The 22441-nt window shown below is 39.7% G+C and overlaps 1 protein-coding gene across 2 annotated transcripts in view; it reads left to right on the forward strand.

The window, feature by feature from the left end:
- The first annotated feature begins 601 nt into the window (after positions 1–601).
- MORC3 (MORC family CW-type zinc finger 3) overlaps positions 602–22441 on the forward strand; it is a 41081-nt gene continuing 19241 nt past the window's right edge. For both annotated transcript variants that reach the window (XM_079921242.1, XM_079921243.1), the window contains exons 1-9: positions 602–703; positions 9413–9485; positions 11205–11337; positions 12499–12712; positions 13253–13401; positions 15063–15210; positions 17424–17552; positions 17961–18083; positions 21520–21617. In XM_079921242.1, the coding sequence (XP_079777368.1) occupies positions 665–703; positions 9413–9485; positions 11205–11337; positions 12499–12712; positions 13253–13401; positions 15063–15210; positions 17424–17552; positions 17961–18083; positions 21520–21617 (1106 nt within the window). In that variant the 5' untranslated portion in view covers positions 602–664. The remainder of the gene's footprint in view (positions 704–9412; positions 9486–11204; positions 11338–12498; positions 12713–13252; positions 13402–15062; positions 15211–17423; positions 17553–17960; positions 18084–21519; positions 21618–22441) is intronic.

Here is a 22441-nt window from a genome sequence, read left to right on the forward strand (position 1 = left end):
AGTGACTTATGCATGTCTCAGCCCAGATAGAATCTGACCTTTTGACCACCTATCTATCGTCTAACAAAGGTATCCAGCACGATGTTCCAGAAATTCAAGATACTTATCCAGCCCTTACCCTAAATAACTAGTGACAGTCTATCCCTTAAGGACAAATATTTCCTTTTTACATCAAAGTCAATCATAATTCCTGCAAGACAACTTTAACAACCTTGTGGTTTTTGCCTTTATAAGCCTCTGACTCTTTCTCTTTCCCAAACACTCTTCCTATTTTGCTGGCACCAATCCCCAGTTGCAATTCCCAAGATCCCAAATAAAGCTCTTTGCGGCTTCCATGCTGATTACTGTTTGACAAAGCCTCTAGGTTCAGTTACCGCAGTCACCCATTCGAGCCTACGGGTGCCTCACGCATGCGCCCTACTCTGCAGGGCCCCGGAGCTTGCCTCCTATCTCTCCCGCTGTCCCTGCTCCCTTAACCCCCAGTGCGATTTACCTTCCCTACACTCCCAATTCCACAGCGCCAGGAGGCGGAAGTGAGTGGGCGGGGTCACCCGCGCGCTCCGCCCAGGAAGTGGGAGGGACCTCGCGGGCTCTACATTTGTCGCCCGCCGCCTCCCAGTCGGATTGCGGCCGAGGCCGGTCCTGGCTTTGTAACTTGCTGAAGATGGCGGCGCAGCCACCCAGCGGGATCCGCCTCAGCGCGGTGAGCAGCCGCGAGGGGTGGAGCGGGCCGTGTCCCAGGAGGGCGGGCAGGCGGGCAAGCGAGGGGGGGCCGGCAGTGGGCGGTGGCGACTCGTCGGCCCGGCGCGGCGGCTGGGGCCGCGGCGGGGCCGGGGGAGGCGGCGGCGGCCATCTCGCTACCGACGGCGGAGCTGCTCGGCGGCGGGCAGGGCAGGGCAGGGCCGGGCGGCGCGCGCCGGGCTGCGTTTCTGTTTTGCCTCCGCGGCTTCGGGGCGGGTCGGGGCCGCGGCCCCTCCTCCTGGCTCCCTCTTGGCTGCTCCGCAGCTGTCGTCCGAGGGCGAGGCCTCGGCGGCCAGTCGGCCCGCCCCTCGGACCGCGGGGCCTCTGACCCATCCCGGCCTGCGGGCCCGCGGAGTGTCCCGGAGGGGGAGGGAGAGGTGGTCTGCTGCCAGAAATGCCCAGCGGCCTTGACCTCCTGGCGGTGGGACGGGGTGCTGCGAGCTGGGACTAGTCTTCCTGATTCATTTAAATTCCTGCCGCTTCCCTCCAGTTAAGCCCTCGGGCCCAAATCGCTACTAGGTCACCACCGAGCTCTCCCGTTTCCCCTCTAGTCTCCGGGTCGTGTCTGTTCCGGAGCGTCTCGGGTTCTTGGGGATCCTTGAGCATGTTTTTTGTATCTGTGAGTCTTTTTCGGAGGGAGCGGTCACACAATATGAATTAAAATTTCACAGCCTAAGGTGTGGGCGTGGCCTCCCTACATGATTCTCCTTAAAAAGTTGGCGTTGTTATACAAAAATGTACCTCTTCTCTGAAGGGTGTTGGTGCTGGCCAAAGAATTGCTGCAGCAATCTCATTATTCGAATGGTAATACCATTGCGTTAAAAATGGTATTTTGCCCATTGACTTGCATTCATTTAGCCAGATTCCTGCCAACATCTGTATCATTAGACTTTAACGTTTTTCCTGATGAGTGTGAAATGGTATCTGTTTACTTTACGTTTACTTGACTGTGAAGTTGAAAGTTTGTCACATTTCACCCTTTTTGGTTTGGAATTTAAAAAAAAAAAAACAACTTCATCTCCTTTGCCCATTTTTCTATTTTCTTTTTCTTTGAGGGGTATTTTTATTGATTTGTGAGTGTTCTTTACATATTAGGAATAAAGGCTCTTTGGTTACCTAACTGGTTTATTGAATGAGATAGTATTTAGTAGATGGAAGACAGAGAGGAACTTTACTCTTTCTTACCACTGGCTTTAAACATTATTTGCTAATTCACCTGGGTGAATCTGGACAGATTCTGATGCTTTCCAATTAGCCTCAGGTACACTTAAGTCAGACTTTAACTACTTTTAAAGCTCTTATTCATTTTAAAGCCCTGCTCTTTCCCCTCATATTGGGCCAAATTCTGGCCCAGAAAACTGTGGTGAGAAAAAAGGAGTGAACTGGGTTTTTTTTTTTTTTTTCTTGCTATTTCTGCACTTTGATTCTTTTCCCCATTCCCCAGCTCCTCCCAAGTTGCTATCTCTGTCTCTTCAAGATTGAGAAGACCGGGAGCAAAGATAAGGGTCAAACAGTCTTGAGAGACTGGCATTGTTGTTAGCTGGCTCTCTGGGTGTAGCAGCTGTCCATGTGCTAAATCTTTCTTTTGTGGGTAATAATGGGCCGTTTGGAACCTCATTGACAGAAATCTCCCATCTGCAGCTTCTGGAGTGTATTTACACTGGTCTTTTGCTTTAGGATAGGAGTTGGCAAACTGCAGTTTATGGGCCAAATCCAGCCTGCCACCTGTTTTTGTATGGCACACGATCCTTAAATGGTTGGGGGGGAAAAGATAAAAGAATAATATTTCGTAACATGAAAATTATGTGAAATAGACATTTCATTTTCCCTAAATGAAGTTTTGTTGGAATAAAGGCTTGCTTATTCCTTTGGTATAGCTCTCAAATGCTAATACCATTTTGTGACTGAGAGCATTGGTTCTGGAGCTCACATGCCTGGGTTCAAATCCTGACTGATAACTGTATATGTGACCTGAAGAGTGGGAATAATAATCTTACCCACTGGAAAGTTAGTTTAAATGAGCCAGTGCCTGTAAAAGTCTTACAAAAGTCCTGTTCACGCCATAAATACTCAGTAAATATTTGCGGCTTTTTTTTTTTTTTTTACTGTTAGCAGTGAAGCCTATCCATTTTTCCAAAAACAGGTGTAGCTTCTTGAGAACAGAGTACATGGGAAGAAAATTTATGTCTTTTCTTGGAAATATGTTTTTGCTACCCTTGCTCTTTACATATAATTTGGCTGGGTTTGTAATTCTAGATTAGAAATTATTTCTTTTTAGAATTTTAAAGGCATGCTTTATTGTTTAATAGAGTCCTATGTACTGGTACTTAGGCTGGAAACTCAAGTCCTTAATATATGGAAATTTTTCTCATTTATTTGGTGACAGTTTTCCCTTTATTTTTCTGGTTTCTTTTGTCTCCTGTTTTCCTTCCCATTGCTTTTTCTTTCTGGGAGATTTCCTCCGTTTCATCTCCTACCTTTCTCTTACCATATATTTAATTATTATAAACACTGTCTTATTCTCTGAATATCTTTTAAAAATCTTTCTCAACAAAATATTTGTTTTTATCTCTGGGTATATTAATCATAGTATTTTTGAAGTTTTCTTTTGCTCACTGCATTGCCTCTAGTTTCTTTACATTCTTTTTACTGTATGTTTTTTATTCTAATTTTACACATTCTCAAATGTCTGGAGATGGTCAGCCTTCTACTTATATCTCCAAGTGAGACACTAAAAAAATGGATGTTCATACCCGAGTAGAGCTAGTCCTTTGGTGGGCTTCAGTGTTGGGTGATCAGGTAGAAGGAGCCAGCAGTGTTGTTGGAGCACTCTCTGTCAGTATCTGTTGACCGTAAAGAATGGAAGTGTTAGACCATAAAGTAAGTATGTTTAAAATAACTTTTAAAACTTGTAAAATAATTTTTTTTCAAGTGAGGGATAAAAAAAGCTATCCAGAATGGCCTGGCACAATTGTAAAAGAACCAGATAGAAATTTTAGAAATCATTCCGTTTTCCAGAGAGGAATTCTACATCTAGTCTCCTGCATGGCTTATATAATCCTGGCTGCTAGCTCTTCTGAAGCAGGGAAAAGGAGATAGGAGTATCCCATTGTTCAGTTTGCAAATTTGGTTTTCATTTGTTTACTATTATGGTAAAATACACATAACATAAAATTTACCATCTTAACTATTTCTAAGTGTGCAGCTCAGTACGTTAAGTACATTCACATTGTTGTACAACCAATCTCCAGAACTCTTCATCTTGCAAAACTAAAACTCTGTACCCATTAAAAAATAACCCTCCGTTCCCCCTTCCACCAGCTCCTGGCCGTTTTACCTTCTGTGAATTTGACTACTCTAGGTACATTATGTAAGTGGAATCATACATTATTTGTCTTTTTGTGATTGGCTTGTTCCTCTTAGCATAATGTCCTCAAGGTTCATGCATGTTGTAGCATGTATCAAATTTTCTTTCCTTTTTAAAGCTGAATAATATTTCACTCTATGAATATACTACATTTTGTTCATTCATCGATGGACATTTGTGTTGCTTCCACTTTTGGTTATTATGAATAATGCTACTGTGAACATGGGTGTGCAGATGTCTCTTGAAGACCCTGCTTTCACTACTGTATACAAAATAGATAAATTTTATACAAAATAAAAAACAGTAAGGACCTACTGTATAGCACAGGGAACTATATTCAATATCTTGTAATAACCTATACTGGAAAAGAGTCTGGAAAAAGTATGTGTGTATACATACCTATATATATATCTATGTATGTATACACACACATGCACACACATATCTTTGTGTGTGTATATATGTATGTATGTATAATGGAATCACTTGGGTGTACACCTGAAACTATCACAGCATTGTAAATCAACTATACTTCAATTACGGAGGAAAAAAAAGGACCCTGCTTTCAATCCTTTTCAGTATATACCCAGAATTAGAATTGCTGGATCCTATGGCAAATGTCTATTTAATTTCTTGAGCCCCCTCTATATTTTCTACAGTGGCTGCACCATCTTATATTCCCTCGAAGGGTGCGCATGAGTTCCAGTTCCTCCATGGCCTCCCCAACACTTACTTTCCGCTTTTGTTGTTGTATTTTTTGTTTTGATTTTTAACAATACCCAACCCTTTGAGTGTGAGGCGGTATCTCGTTGTAGTTTTGATTTTCATTTCCCTAATGATTAGAGATGTTGAGCATCTTTGGAGAAATATCTGAATCCTTTGCCCATTGTTTAATCTGTTTGTAGTCTTCTTGTTGTTGAGTTGTAGGAGTTCTTTGTAAATTCTACATATTAACCCTTCATCAGATACTTGATTTGCAGATTTTCCCCCCCATCCTGTAGGTTGCCTTTTCACTCTGTAGATTGTGTCCTTGGATGCAGTGGTCCATGGCCTGCTAGGAGCCAGGCCACACAGCTGGAGGTGAGAGGCTGGCGAGCGAGTAAAGCTTCATCTGCTTCATCTGCGGCTCCCCATCGCTTGCATTACCGCCTGAACCATTTCTCCATCCCCACCCCCCGCTTCCCAGTCTGTGGAAAAATTGTCTTCCAGGAAACCAGTCCCTGGTGCCAAAAAGGTTGGGGACTGCTGCTTTGATGTACAGAAGTTTTAAATTTTGGTGATTTCAGAAGTCATTGCCGAGTCCAATGTCGTAAAAGGTTTCCTCTATGTTTTCTTCTAAGAGTTTTATGGTTTCAGCTCTTTGATCCATTTTGAGTTAGTTTTTGTTTATGGTATAGGGTAAGGCCACAACTTCATTCTTTTTATGGATATCCAGTTTTCCCAGCACTATTTGTTGAAAAAACTGTCCTTTCCTCATTAAATGGTCTTTATACCCTTGTGGAAAATCATTTGACCATATATGAGAGGGTTTATTTCTGGTCTATTTGCTGACCTGCTTTTAACCCACCTGCTTTTGATTGTCTGTGAGCCTGCCGCTGTCAGTTTCTCCAGAGAACAGACCTCCAGCCTTACGTGGTTTGCTGAGGGTAGTTGAAGGGCTGCTCAGGTTAAAAGAAGGATCTGGGGAATCTTTCTTCTTTTAAAGACTTTCAACCTATCTTGTTTTCATACAACTTCTAGTATCTTTTACTTCCAAGGTACAAAGTCTAATTTCTAAGACTTTCTGGGGTTGCCAAGGTTCCTGACCTGCTTCTGGTTGGTTTTCTCATCTCCTACAGGCTTCGGATTTAGCTTTTTCCAGGCTATTAAATCAGTTGTCACTAGTCTGTGCTTTCCAGTTTCCAAACTACTGACTATTTTGTCTGCTAATAGTAATCACTTCTTTGATTCTTTTTGTTCTTCTGGGTTTCTGCCCCTTTTTTTCCTTCATTATAGAGCGGCTTCGGGAGGCAGCAGAGGTAAACACTGTCCATGTGTTCAGGCTTCCATCTTATATTTAAATGATTTTTTAAATTTGTGACTATTTGTTGACTCTAAAAGTTCTATTGATTCTTTTTTTTAATATATATTTTTTATTTATTTATTTTTGGCTGCGTTGGGTCTTTGTTGCTGCGTGTGGGCTTTCTCTAGTTGTGGTGAGCAGGGGCCACTCTTCGTTGCTGTGCATGGGCTTCTCATTGTGGTGACTTCTCTTGTTGCAGAGTATGGGCTCTAGGCATGTGGGCTTCAGTAGTTGTGGCATGCGGGCTCAGTAGTTGTGGCACACAGGCTCTAGAGCGCAGGCTCAGTAGTTGTGGCGCACGGGCTTAGTTGCTCCGCGGCATGTGGGATCTTCCTGGACCAGGGCTTGAACCTGTGTCCCCTGCATTGGCAGGCGGATTCTTAACCACTGCGCCACCAGGAAAGTCCCTCTATTGATTCTTTAAAATATGTGTGGTCTTCGTTGTATGTCATTTTTGTGTGTTTTTTGGAGGGGAGGATTACTTTTTTTTTTTGCGGTACGTGGGCCTCTCACTGTTGTGGCCTCTCCTGTTGTGGAGCACAGGCCCGGCGGCCGTGGCTCATGGGCCCAGCTGCTCTTCGGCATGTGGGATCTTCCCGGACCGAGGCACAAACCCGTGTCCCCTGCATCGGCAGGTGGACTCTCAACCACTGCGCCACCAGGGAAGCCCGAGGATTACTTTTTAAATGTCTAGTTATTTCAAGAGATTCCTGTTTTATAGGCTGTTATTTCTTTTACCTAGTGTTGGGGGGCAATGCCTAATACTACTGTATCTTGTCTGCTAATATTTTCTCCTGGTGGATTGTTTCCTTAAATGTTATTTTAGATTGTGTACTCAAATATTCCCCAAATAATGTCTCTGGGAGAATCCTATGCAGCCTGGTTGAGGCTGTGTCTCCACAGTGGTTCTGCAGGTTATATAAATTGAAATGCTTAACCCAAGTGAAGGCATGCCTCTTTACAGAATTTCATGTTACACTTTTTTTGTTTGATTTTAACCTAGAGTCCAGAGCAAAACAGAAAGCTTCCCATTGGGCATATTTCCCCCACCCCCTTTTTTACTGAGGAAGTAAGAGGGGGCAGTAACTTCAAGTGCGTGCTTCTCTTCTGCCATGTCTCCTATCCCTGAGTCACCATTAAAATTGAAACCTTTGTATTCCAGTTAAGCACCCCACTCTAATCCACATTTTCAAATTTTATTTTAGTTTTTAATTCCTTCTTTACTTGAGGCCCTTGAGGATTTTCTTTATTTATATATGAGCTCATTTGTGCCTTTAAGGGTATACTTACCTTTTTAAAAAAACATACACTTATAATGCTTATTATGTCCCAGGTGTTCTTCTAAGCATTTATAAATATTAAGTTTTTTAATTCTCTTAATGTCTTGGTAACCTGATATTATTATCATCCTCATTTTCACAGATGATAAAACTTGAGGCACAGAGGGTTAAGTTGCTTACCCAGGATCACACATCTAGTTAAAGATACTCCACAGTCCATGTCGTGTGTGTGTGTGTGTGTGTGTGTGTGTGTGTGTGTGTGTGTGTGTGTGTGTGTTGGCTGTTGAAGGGTGTTTTTCTTTCCAGCTGATGACATGTTCGAGAGATGAGAATTAAGAGTAGTTGAAAATAATGCTTTTGTTTAAATACCCAAAAAGCCACTGTTTAGCATTCATCTTTTCTTACTGATGCCTTCTTTGCTTTGTTCCCCCGGGACTCTTACTCAAGAACAATGTGTGCCATGTCAGTTTGGAGTTGGTATATAGGATGAAGTTATTCAATGTAAGTTGACAGTCTGCCCACAGTCTGCTGTACATCTAAAATCAAAGTATTACAACATGGACCAAAATACCCAATTTCTAACTCCAGACTTCACACCTAACAAATTCATAAAATTGAGAGCAAAGACAGAAACTATTCTAAGGGTTTCTGGTGTTGATTTAATCGTTTTCTGCTTTGGTAGCCAGAGGCTTTACACCCCAAAGCCATGCCCCATAGTAAGATTTAGAATGGGTGAGGAGTACACTATGTATTCTTTTATAAATGGAGGACTGATGATTGTGCAAGGGGAGGGCCTGGGACAGGACTCAGGTATACTAATTTGACAAAAGGTTTCTTGTAGAAGATGAAGGCCTGGAAATTGATTTTCTTTATAAAAACCCTTGTTTTAGAAAGTTGGGGAATTCCTTATACACCATTATTACGTGGATGTATGCTATAGAAAATATGCCATAGAAGGTCTGAATTACATATGCTCCAGTTCGAACCACTCTTCTACAGAATACTATTTTTCACATGTGTACTTTAACCTGATAGTAAACAAATGCTTAGGGATTGTCTAAAATCGAGGGTGGACAGAGGAAAAGTAGACCTCTTTCTGACACCTTGTGGCAGCAGCTGAACGCTGTAAATGCAGCTGGTTGGATTTATAATCTAATCATATTTCTAGGGCTCTTCACATGAAACACTTTAAGTGCCTCTTTTTTCCCCCTTAAATATGAGATAATCTGTTCAAAATGAACACAAAAAAGTCCTCATTTCATGGAAATACTCTGCATATTGAAATTTCCAAGCCTCAGCCTTTTTAAACCATTTGTACATTTTTAGGCATTTGATATCTGCACTACTCAGGAATTTAGAGAGTTCCCTATAGCATGAGGTTGATTAACATACTCTTCCATACTGTATTACCATGAATCAGACATAAAATCTCTGGAGGTCAAGAAGGTTTGTTGCATTTGAACTGTTATTTGACATTGTTTGAAGGCTTTATAGATGTATACTGTTCCAGGGCTGCAAGTTCAACTGTTGATATAATGAACTTGGAGAGACCATGAGAAAAGCCTGTTGATTAATAAAGAAAGCTAAGTTTCTTAAGCGTAATGCACTGAAGGAGAAAACACCCCTTTGACAAAGTCTTAGTTTTATCTCATGGTAATTTTGAGGTAGATCTTGTAGGGTGGATAGCTTTGGGATTGGGCACTTAATGATATGGCTCTGGATTGGTGGACACAGGAGGCAAGGGTTTTGCAGCACAGCTTGATGAGAAACTGTTTAGTTGATTTACAGCCATATCTTCCAGGAATCTCATTTTCCGGGTTATGTCTTCCAGGTATATCCTGACACAAGCAGCTAAGTCATTCTTGCTTGGTCTCTCTTAATACTGGGACAGAAAATTATTTTGGCGTCTGTTCTCAAAAGTAAGACCTTAATTAATTTACGTGAATCATTGGTTTATTTCAGCTTTGCCCGAAGTTTTTACATACAAATTCTACTAGTCACACTTGGCCATTTAGTGCGGTTGCTGAATTAATAGGTAAGTAAATGCGTGTTTCGTATATAATCTGTTGCTTGCAGTTGAAGTTCTAAAAAGCTTTTTATTGAAAAATAGTATGCAGATGTGCTTTTAAAAAAAACCAAAGTGTATCTCAGCGATAACATTGGTAAAGGTTACCTAGCATAACAACTATTCAAACTGATGTCAAGTTAATCAGTGCTCAGCCTTCCCTACTCAGAGTATTTCCCTATATTACTATCAAAGTATTTTAATTTGCAAAGTCCTAAAGCATTTATGTTGAAAATATTTTTAGTCCATTATAAAAGAAATACGTCTATTGCCAAAAAGTGAGAATTATGTTTTTTTTTAATAGTCTGAAAATATTTATAACAGTGGATTAATTTTTCTGGTGTTAGTAACTAGGAGGATTATATTATGTTAGATTTGTGATAATAAATTCTTGGTTTTTCCAGTAGATAGAATGATCAAGGTATAAGATTATATTTAAAAGTGTTTTAATGAACATGAGGAAAGAGGCAAGGTTGTGTTCAGATTTGCATTATGGGTCATGATTTTTTTCTTGGTAAAATTAGTGCACATGAATTCTTGGGAATTCTTTAGATTCATTATCAAGAAAGGGTCCTATGTTGGATGTGCAAGGAAAAGAAAAGAAAGAAAATTTGAGAACCCTTCTTTTCTTTGGTGAAGTTAGATTTTCCAGAGTCTCTCAGCTAACATGTGCTGTTCAGATGTAGACTCTGAAGTGCAAATGAGATAACGTTGCAGCTATTCACGGTCATTCTTTTTCATGGCAACGGGAGGAGCTACTTAGCCTGGGGTTGTTCATCATAGTGCTTCTCTAGCTTTGGGTTTGGGCAACTGAAAGTCATGGTGCTCTTTGTGGTGTATCGGATTTTTAAGTTTTTTTTATGAAGCTAAGGTGGTTGATGAAAAAGATTATTTGATTTTAATTGAGGACTTACAGAAGGATAGTTTGAGAACCATTATTTATATTATAATGAAGACTTGAAAATATACCTCAGAAGTATTTTTAGTCAGGGATATTCTGATAGATCTTAGATAGTTCACAAGTTGATTTTATTACTGCTACTGTTGAAAATTTTTTCGTTTTTCTTTGATATATTCCTCATACTTACCTGTTCTGAGAGAAACAAGTATGCTAGGCAAGGGTGTTAAACGGTGAGGTGTACAGAGATTAGAAAAATGTACCAGCCACCAGAAACTTCTGTCAGATTGAAAAGGACTACAATTTGAAGAACTGGGTAGAAGTGAACCTTCATCTGTGTGTATAGGTTAGCATACTGCTTTCTCATTTATTCAGTAACTGTTGTGGACCTTCCATGTTAACTTGCAGTGCTGTTGACACTCAGCTCTCAGTTTCCCTTATGATAGCTAGGCTAGTTCTTTGGGCAGAAGAAGACCTTCCTGTCTTGATCATCTCTTCAGTGCAGCGATTCTTCTGGCTTTACACTTTTTCAGTGTAGTGGGTACCAGTCTCTGCTCTCTATATAACAAATGGAGGGCTTTAGATAGAGTTAATTCTGTAATAGTCAATGAACAGTATATAGCATGGTACAGTTTAGTTTCATGTTGTCAAATCTTAGGAGTTCTAAAACATTTCAGCTTTTAAATTTTCCTTAAAATATATTATTCTGTTGCTTGTCAAAGTGTTGTTCTGAACTAATTGCTCTTCTTCAAAATGCAGAATCAAAATTTCGCAAAACTTTCGTTTCTCAGATAATGCTTACGATCCTGATGTGAATGCTAAACAGATATGGATTGACAAAACAGTGATAAATGACCATATATGCCTGACATTCACTGATAATGGGAATGGTATGACTTCAGACAAATTACATAAAATGCTGAGGTATGTAAAGTGTCACACTCCTTAAAATCATTGCTTTTACCTAGTTCAGGTGTTTCATGTGTCATACTTAGACCCTGTAGTTTTTGTTTTTTAAACATGAAATGCTATACCCACAGTGTGCTCTATTCTCCTAAGTCTTCTGTCATTTTCTACTACTGTTAGATTATTATTATTTTTATTTTTATTTATTTATTTATCTTTTGCGGTACGCAGGCCTCTCACTGTTGTGGCCTCTCCCATTGTGGAGCACAGGCTCTGGACGCGCAGGCTCAGCGGCCATGGCTCACGGGCCCAGCCGCTCCACGGCATGTGGGATCTTCCCAGACCGGGCATGAACCCATGTCCCCTGCATCGGCAGGTGGACTCGCAACCACTGCGCCACCAGGGAAGCCCTACTGTTAGATTATTAAGCAGTCCCTGCCATTCTCATCACCCACTCCCCATTTCTGACTTATCTAAAATTCCACCATTCCTTTAGAGTTGTAGCACATTGACATCAGTTGTTTGTGCTTTAGTGGAAATAGTTTTAGCTACTATTTCCTATAAAACTTACCACTTTGGGGAATGGGGACTGGTAATTTTAAAGTGACACAGGATGAGGAAGTAGTGTAGTTGTAAGGGCTTGGGCTCTAGGGTCACAGAATAGGATGTCAGGATGAAGCCAACTGTGCCTGAAATAGAAGCTAAGATACAGTACAGGTATGAGGTAGAGGGAGGATTTGCCTCAGAGGCCTTTCTGCTGTCTCTCAAATACTCCTTACACTGATAAAAAAGTCAGGTTCACCCGATCGATAATCACGGTACGGCAGGCTTGCTGAGAACAAGAGAACCCTTTACTCTTAGAGGAAGAGATTTCATGGGGTGAAATCTCAAGGTCCCTGGAGCCTAAATTATAATTCAGCCATTTGGCTGGGATGTGCCAGGCAATGAGCTCCTGTTTTAGTATGTGTAATCTTTACATCCCTATAATGTGGATTTGGTTTCCTTCTTTTCAGAGATAGGGAAACACATCAATATAGATTAAAAGTAATTTGCCCAAGATTGTACAGCAAGGAAGGATGAGGCTAACATTCAAACTTAGGCACTTTACTTGGTATTACAGTTTTTGAATTAACATAAATGAAGATTATACATACTTATTAAATTTTTTTTTCTTTTTAGCTTTGGCTTCAGTGACAAAGTCACCATGAATGGTCACGTCCCAGTTGGATTGTATGGGAATGGCTTCAAGTCAGGTTCTATGCGTTTGGGTAAAGATGCAATGGTTTTTACCAAAAATGGAGAAAGCATGAGCGTGGGCTTCTTGTCTCAGACCTACTTGGAAGTCATAAAAGCAGAACATGTTGTTGTCCCAATAGTGGCATTCAACAAAGACCATATCCTTTTGATTTTGAAATTGAAACTATGAAGAAATAATCTGAACCATTCCATCCTTCTGCCCTCCTCCAGATTCTTGTTTTTTAATCATACCTTCCATTCTAGCTCTTGTTCCTGTCCACTGCCTCTACTCTACATCTGGGCTAAATGTTTGTCCCTTTGTTTTCTCTATTGGAATTGTGCCATGGAAATCCTTAGCATAAGGCGATTGCATTTTATGTTAAGCTTCTTTATTTCAGTCTTTTTGTGGTCTGATAAGCTTATGATCTGGCTTGATATTTTCACCAAAAAATGAAAAAGCAAGATATCCTTAGGAAAATGTCTTCTGTATAAACATTCAAATATTGGAAATAATTAAAGTAGGAATAATAATAAACTTCTTCATACTTCATCCTTCTTGGTGTTCATTTGAAATCACACTATCATTTTAAAACTTAGAAAATAATTTAGGAAATGGTTTTTCAGTTAGTTTGAGTTGGTTTCCATATTGTAATTGTGAAAAATACGCCATTGGTCTAAGTCTTTAACTTAGGATATACGACAGATAATTAATTTAACAGAATCGAAAGCGAGTCTTGCTGCAATTCTGGAACATTCTCTGTTTTCTACGGAACAGAAATTACTGGCAGAGCTTGATGCTGTCATCGGTAAGAAGGGGACAAGGATCATCATTTGGAATCTCAGAAGGTAAACGGTAGACCTCAGCTAGTTGTTAACCATTTGGGAAGTAAAGCGCATGTGTGGGAATAATTTCATTACGTTCATGCTTTGTCACACAAGAGTGCAAATATATTGGAAGGTCCTCATTTTATGGCATAGTTAATGATTTACCTTTTCCAAGGGTATTTTATTGAGGCTACTTTGGCTTCAATTTGAGATAATTTCATATTACTAAAAATAAATTTCCTAGCCCTGCCATTCTGTCTCCATAGCACTCTATTTTCGCTCTTGGTTATACCATCCCTCTCCTCAAAAAAAAAAGAGAAATGAAACGAAAAGATAAAGCCCAGCCAACAAGTCCCAACTTGAGTAAGTTAGAGAAATCTTTGTCTGTTTGGTTAATTACATAAAGCTAAGCACAATTCAGCATCTGTTGAGAAAAATAATACAAATGAGACTTCTGTGTTGCTAAATCTTTGTGAGGATAAAATCCTTTGCAAATAAAGTTCTAAAATTTAGGGTAAATGTGTGATATTGAGAGACCTAAGATCTGTTGAACCATAGGAATAAAGCACACATAGTGATAATTCTAAAATCCTTTAATTCTTGTGCTTTTCTGACCACCTGTATTCCGTTTTTCTTTTCTTTTCTTTTTCTTACTTTCTTCCCTGCCCCTCCCATCCCCCCCACCATTTTTTCTTTAACTTTTAATTTTGAGCTCATTGTAGATTCATATGTAGTTGTAAGAAATCTCATGTACTCTTTACCCAGTTTCCCCCAATGATAACTTCTTGGAACACTACAGTACAATAGTACTGTTGATACTGACATTGATACAGTCAAGGTACAGGACAATTTCATCAACTCAAGGATCCCTTTTATATCCACACCCACTTCTTCCTTAATCCCTGGCAACCTCTAACATGTTCTCCATTTCTGTAACTTTGTCATTTCAAGAATATTCTGTAACTGGAATCATACCGTGTGAAACCTTTTGGGATTAGCTTTTTTCATTCAGCATAATTTTCTGAAGATTCATCCAGGTTCTTGTGTGTCCGTTTGCTTCCTCTTACTTGCTGAGTGGTAATTGCATTGTATGGATGGACCACAGTGTGTTTACCAATCTGGTTGTTTACAAGTTTCATTTATTACAAATAGAGCTATAAAACAGGGGTTCCCAACCTTTTTGTCATCAGGGTCCGGTTTCATGGAAGACAGTTTTTCCACAGGGTTGGGGGGGTGGGGTTCAGGCAGTAATGCAGTGATGGGGAGCAGCAGGTGAAGCTTTACATCTCTGCTGTGCGGCCGGGTTCCTAACAGGCCCAGGGGTTGGAGACCCCTGCTATAAAATGTGTGCATAGAGACTTTTGTGGGAATATGGTCATCATTTTGTGGGCTAAATGCCCAGGAGTGTAATTGCTGGATCATATGGTAGTTGCATGTTTATTTTTTTAAGAAACTATCAGAATGTGGCTCTATCATTTGACATTCCCAATGGCAATGTGTGAATGAATACAGTTCTTTCCTGTACCTTCTGGGTTTCTTTTCTCCCTCTCTCCCTCCCTCCAACTCCTCTGACCTTAACTGCCACCACATGTTCGTGTTTTGTTTTGCTAACTGAAAGTTTTTTGCTTGCTTATCTTATGGTGAAGTTAAAATTTAGCTCTTATAAAAAATTATTTTTGCAGCTACAAAAGTGCAACAGAGTTTGATTTTGATAAGGATAAATATGACATTAGAATTCCAGAAGATTTAGATGAGACAGCAGGGAAGAAAGGGTACAAGAAGCAAGAAAGGATGGACCAAATTGCCCCTGAGAGTGACTATTCTCTGAGGGTATGTATTTAGCTCTCTTTGTGGGAGTGAGAAAATCATCAAATAATGGAAATTGTTAACCACTTGTATTATAAATGCTGCCAGAAATCGCTAAGTATCTCAGACATGAACCAACTTATTAAATTTGTCTTGTGTGCACTGCTTGTTTTATTTGCCTAGAAAAGTTTTTTAATTGCGAAGTCATCAGATCTAACAGTGCTTGTAAAAGTTCTTTCACTGTGTGGTTAATTATTTGAATTGGGAATACTAGAATCAGTTTGTCCTGTGATGGCCATATTGATTGATTCAATCAAAACGCCAGATTCAGGGTGTGTCTTTTAAAATTTAAAATATTCTCTAGAACACGCACACACACAGATACCCTAAAGCAATAAATTTTGTATAGCCTATACATAATGCACGTTAGTATAATTTTGTGATAAATATCTTTGAGATTTGACCTTAGAGATGAGAATGTTTTTAAGATTGAAGGAATTCATATCTCAATATAACAGTGTTGATATAATAAGAATATTAAGTTTCGGGCTTCCCTGGTGGTGCAGTGGTTAAGAATCCGCCCGCCAATGCAGGGGACACGGGTTCGAGCCCTGGTCCGGGAAGATCCCACATACCGTGGAGCAACTAAGCCTATGCGCCACAACTACTGAGCCTACGCTCTAGATCCCACAAGCCACAATTACTGAGCCCGCACGCCTAGAGCCCATGCTCCGCAACAAGAGAAGCCACCACGACAAAGAGTAGCCCCCGCTTGCTGCAACCGAAGAAAGCCCACGCAGCAACAAAGACCCAACGCAGCCAAAATAAATAAATTAATTAAAACAAAGAATATTAAGTTTCTTAGTCACTATGATAAGACATATAATACTATTCCCTTTTTTTCCCCTTCTTTTTGTTTTTCTTGGCTGCACTGTGGCATGTGGGATCTTACTTCCCCGACCAGGGAGAGTGGTCCTAACCACTGGACCACCAGGGAATTCCCCTTCTCCCTTTTTTTGTGCTAAAATTATTTCATAACCCCAAGCTAAGGATTCATTTGACGTTTACAAGTATACTATGTAATTTTTTCTGAGATTCTGGCAATTGCAATGGCAGCTATTACTATTCCTTGATATACTCCAGTGTGTTAGTGAAGTATGTCCTAGTTGTTAAGAAAATCTTAACTCAAGAATATACAGAGGTCGCCAGAGCAGATGGTATAATTGTTAGTGTACCATGAAAAAAATGTTTTAAAATATCATTAATGAATTTTATAAATGAGCAAAACACCACTAATTTTGAAATCAGGAGTCAGGAAAAAAAACAAGAGAAATGTTCAAGTTTTAGTTTTGTGTTGAACTTTTCATATATCCTCCTTAAGTTGTTCAGTTCATTTCCCTCAGAGATTTCTGATAGCTTGGAGACAGGCACAGGAGATCATATTTTAACATGTTTTAGGATGCAAAGTTTGGTCACAATTCTAAGGTATCTAAACTTCCATGTATTAAGAATTGAAAACACGTTTAGGGAATTCCCTGGCGGTCCAGTGCTTAGGACTAGGCACTTCCACTTTCATGGCCCATGTTCAGTCCCTGGTCAGGGAACTAAGATCCCGCAAGCCTCAGTGCGGCCAAAAAAAAAAAAAGAAAGAAAAAAAAAAAGACTGGAAAACACATTTAGATGACTGCTGATTTTTACAGCTCCATATGGAAGAAGTGCTGTTTGTCTACTGTGCTGAAATGTTGGTGCATTATTTATGATTTTTTTCCTTTTCAAGCTTATAATAGTCCCTTTTGTTTATATTAGATTTTGCTTATTTTTGCCCAAATAAAATTTATTGATGCTTTAAAAATTATAATAGCAATATATAGTTTTGACAGGAGAGTCAGAAAATAGTCCTTTTTGTACACATAAACATTTTTAAAATTAAAATGAGACCATACTATACATGCTGTTTCTTAACTTTTTTTCACTTAACATATCAACATCTATGTAGGTCAGTAGATTGTTTTCTGTAAGTCATTTTTACTGGCTACAGTATATTGAGCTTGTTTTTAATAAAAAGTATTCAGATATTAACTAATACACCTTTATAGTCTATAGTATTTTATTGAAGAGTTAATATGTCTTTTATCAAAGCAAGGCGGTAGCTTCCTTTTTAAATACATGCATAAGTAATGTTGAACAAATCCATAGATAATTATGTGGAAAGGACAGATAATTGTGTGTCTTTGCAGGCTTACTGCAGTATATTATATCTAAAGCCACGAATGCAGATCATCTTGCGTGGACAGAAAGTGAAGACACAGCTAGTTTCGAAGAGTCTTGCCTACATTGAACGTGATATTTATCGACCCAAATTTTTAGTATCCTTTATTTTGCTTGTTATGATGCTGTATATAGATACGTATCAGTCAAGTGTACTTCCCTTCCCCCTTTCTCCTTTTATCTTGATAGAGTCAGTCCTCTCCAACTTTTGCCCTTTTTTGCACCTTTGGATTCAATAATGAGGGCTTCCCTGGTGGCGCAGTGGTTGAGAGTCCGCTTGCCCATGCAGGGGACGCGGCTTCGTGCCCCGGTCCGGGAATATCCCACATGCCGCGGAGCGGCTAGGCCGGTGAGCCATGGCCGCTGAGTCTGCGCATCCGAAGCCTGTGCTCCGCAACGGGAGAGGCCGCAACAGTGAGAGGCTCGCGTACCGCAAAAAAAAAAAAAAAAAAAGGTGCTTTGAAGGGAATGAGGTGGTGTGTTCAGAATTTTCCTTAACATTTAAGACTAATAAAACTGTGAGAATTACTTTTGGATTCAACTGCAGAAATAAAGATCATTATGGGATAATGATGTATCACAGAAATAGACTCATCAAAGCTTATGAAAAAGTTGGATGTCAGTTAAGGGTAAGTTTATATCTGAAAATGTCTGTATCTTTTATAAAAGTTAGGATAACAGGGCGTCCCTGGTGGCGCAGTGGTTGAGAGTCCGCCTGCCGATGCAGGGGACACAGGTTTGTGCCCCGGTCCGGGAGGATCCCACATGCCGTGGAGCCGCTGGGCCCGTGAGACATGGCCGCTGAGCCTGCGCGTCCAGAGCCTGTGCTCCACAACGGGAGAGGACACAACAGTGAGAGGCCCGCATACCACAAAAAAAAAGTTAGGATAACGTTATCGGGTCAAATGTGTAACAATGTACTTTTTGCCTAATGACTTTTAAATGTCAGTGTTTTTAATAACTGGTATGGCACTTGACCTTAGAACGCTTTTATATTAATTTGAGGACAGAACATTTTATCTCTTTTACAGATGAGGGAATTGGGGCTAATAAGTAACCAGCCTTAGACCTCAGGCACAGGTGCAGATATTTTCTCTACACTTGGAAAAGGATCCTTGATTTTTTTCATACTAGAATAAAATTGATTGGTTTTAATTAGTTGTTGACTCAATAGCCTAAAAAATAGTATCTGATAGGTGATTTACTTTTCTGGAGTTAGTTCCTGAATATATCAGAGTTTTCCTCCTAAGCCACTTCCATTGTTGTAGAATTCAATTTAGGATGGTGAACATTGCCCACTATGTCGATCTGTTTATCCTTTACCTGTTTTCACAGAAAATTTTTTTGTTGTGTGTGGGTGGGTGTTAAGAATTTGTGATAAATTCTGAAATTCAGCTTTGTTAAGGTTTTAAGTCCAGGCATATTTTGTTTTCCAATTCTATGATGTTCATTTTCTATTCATTTTATTTCATTCTAAATTGTTTGCAACAACATGGATGGACCTGGAGCATAGTATGCTTAATGAAGTATAATATGTCAGGAAAAGACAAGTACTGTATGTTACCGCTTATATGTGGAATCAAAAAAATAAAACAAGTGAGTGAATGTAACAAAACAGAAACAGACTCACAGACACGGAGAACAAACTAGTGGTTTCCAGTGGGGGCAGGGTGGCAGGGGGAGATATAGGGGTAGGGGATTAAGAGGTACAAACTACTATGTATAAAATAAATAAGCCACAAGGATATATTGTACAGCACAGGGAATATAGCGAATATCTTATAATTTTAAATGGAGTATATAAAATATTGAATCACTGTGTCATACACCTGAAACTAATATAGTATTGTAAATCAACTATATTTCAATTTTTGAAAAAGTAAATGAGGGCTTCCTTGGTGGCGCAGTGGTTGAGAGTCCGCCTGCCCATGCAGGGGACACAGGTTCGCGCCCCGGTCCGGGAGGGTCCCAAATGCCGCAGAGCGGTTGGGCCTGTGAGGCATGGCCGCTGGGCCTGTGCGTCCGGAGCCTGTGCTCCGCAACAGGAGAGGCCGCAGTGGTGAGAGGCCCGCGTACCGCAAAAAAAAAAAAAAAAAAAAAAGTAAATGAATTTTGTTGGGCTCTTCTTTGTAACCACTGATTTCAATTAGAAATATAAATCCAGAAATATGACAACCATGATACAAGGTATCAATAAATTTTATTTAAAATGCTAATTTTTATTTATAATTGGAATAGTAATTTTTTTTTTTTTTTTTTGCGGTACGCGGGCCTCTCACTGTTGTGGCCTCTCCCGTTGCGGAGCACAGGCTCTGGATGCGCAGGCTCAGCGGCCATGGCTCACGGGCCCACCTGCTCCACGGCATGTGGGATCTTCCCGGACTGGGGCACGAACCTGTGTCCCCTGCATGGGCAGGCGGACTCTCAACCACTGCGCCACCAGGGAAGCCGTGGAATAGTAATTTTTGCCAGAAATACTCTATAATTATAAAGTTCTGAATTTCACTGGTAATTGGAAATGTATTTTTGGTAATAGGTCTTATTTCTCAAGTGTTTTGACTTAAGGTACATAATCCATTTTTCCAACCCAGTTAAATTTGCATTACATATAATTTCTGGTTAAGTTTAACCTTGTAAAAAATATGCTTTTACAGCCAACTTTTTTTTTTTTAAATAAATGTATTTTATTTTTGGTTGCATTGGGTTTTCGTTGATGCGCACGAGCTTCCCATTGTGGTGGCTTCTCTTGTTGCAGAACACGGGCTCTAGGCGCACAGGCTCAGTAGTTGTGGCACACGGGCTTAGTTGCTCCACAGCATGTGGGATCTTCCCAGACCAGGGATCGAACCCATGTCCCCTGCATTGGCAGGTGGATTCCTAACCACTGTGCCACTAGAGAAGCCCTACAGCCAACTTTTAATGTTTTTCTTTACCAGAAGATGGACTGGTCGTAGTATTTGGATTCAGTAAACATTTATTAAATACTTGGTATGATTTTCCACGCTAGATGCTCAGCATAAAAAGATGAAAAGGTACAGCACATGCCCCCAGAGCTCTTTCTGATGAGGGGAATGTGGTACATTCCACATTGGAGCAGCAGAAAGGGCTTCTTGTAGAAAGTGGTGATTGAGATGAGACTGAGTTGATTTACTGTTTGGGGAAGTCTGGCAAGAGCTTTCTAGACAGAGAAAGGAATGTCTGCAAAGGAAAAGAAAGAGGCTTCTGAGAGGATGGCATCATTAGGGGAGTTGTTATGCCTGGACCAGGTGGTAAGTGGGGAATGAGAGAGAGGAAGATGAGGCCAGAAAGGAGGTAAAAAAGAACTAAGATTGAAGGGTTCTGTGGTTTACAAGTTGTATGAAATGAGGAACCACTGATGGTTTTTAGTGGAGTAGCATTATGACTAGGTTTTCATGGTTTTGTCTATAGTTGCATCTATGAAAATTCTCAGAAGTCAGTATTCCACTTTTTCTCTTTATACTTAGACTCAGCTATAGTCGTGAACAAAATACATGTGTTAATCACATGTAGATAATCAGAAAATGACTCAGACACTTTGAGTTCAGTGTTTTAGCTAGCAGGTTTAAAAAATAACCTAGGTCAGTTGAATTAAAGTTTTTACTTCATCACAGTAAACAACTGAATGTGTAACTTTGGATAAATGTCTTTAATTTTTATCTAACGAACTTACGGAATATTATGTGCCAAAGCCTTTGCTAGGCACTATGGATACTGGAAGGAGTTACTTGTGGTTTTTAGTAGCTAAGAAATGGCATCCCAGTAGAGGGGATCTTTTTTCCCTAGTATAAAATCGGGAATGATAATACTTGTCGACATGAATACTTGCTAACAGTGGAAGTGGTTCTGGAGGAAAACTGCTGTTACATATTTAGGAGTTAGCTCCCAGAAAGGTAAATTACCTGCCAGACACTGTTTTTCAATCTAAATGTCATGAGCATCAGATAAAATATAGGAAAATGTTTCATGCAGATCTTAAATCTTGGTGAAGGGATAATTGTTTGAAGCATCATGTTTCATGTTTAAAATGCCAGTTTTATTTTTCAGGCAAACAACATGGGTGTTGGAGTAGTGGGGATTATAGACTGTTATTTCCTAAAGCCGACTCATAATAAACAAGATTTCGATTATACTAATGAATACAGGTATGTTACCTATTTAAATGACTGACTTCTTACTATTTATTTTGGAAATACTTTCATAACTTTTTCTAAGCTGGATTTCTTTCTGTTTTGTGAGAAGCTTGCATAGAAAACACATGTAATCATTTTCTCATCCCTGGGGATTGTATTCTACTCCGTCACAAATAGAAATATATTCTCCTCTGTCTTTACTGATGAAGAATTTTTGAGATTTGTACTAAATAGAGGAAGTTCCTGCTTTCTTGGTAACATTTTTTTGTGTAATATAAAATCCAGAAACTTTGATCTTGGATGGGAACTTTAAGATAACTTAGTCCTATGTACTTGAGACAGAAATGCTCGTATCTTTTAAGAGTGATCAGAAGCCATAAAATAAATATGACCATCAATTTTACTTGTAAATTTAGGAAGCACAAACAGTTGTCCTAATGAGCGTATATTATGAAGAAGAATGCAAACTTCATATAAAAACAAAGTGGAAGGAGGGAAATGTTAAAGAGCAAAATCAGCAAATTAGGAAACACACAATAGAGAAAATCAATAAATATTCAGAGTATAGTCCTGAGACAGAAGCTACCCCTGTTATTTGAACAGGGAAAATATAGGGAGTTGTTAACCAGAATAGTAGAAGGTGATCACTCAGAGAGGTGAAAGAGGACAGTAGATGTCCAGAACTAGCTGATACAAAAGAGCAGCAGTTACCTCTAGGTTGAAAAAGAGTAGACAATAAAGGAACTAAGAGAGGATCCTGGGTCCCTGATGTCAGAGATTCAGATCTCTTTGTAGAGGTCATAACAAACACAGCAACAGGCCACCTGCCATGGCAA

The sequence above is a fragment of the Stenella coeruleoalba genome (genome assembly GCF_951394435.1).
Source record: "Stenella coeruleoalba genome assembly, chromosome: 5".
NCBI lineage: Eukaryota > Metazoa > Chordata > Mammalia > Artiodactyla > Delphinidae > Stenella > Stenella coeruleoalba.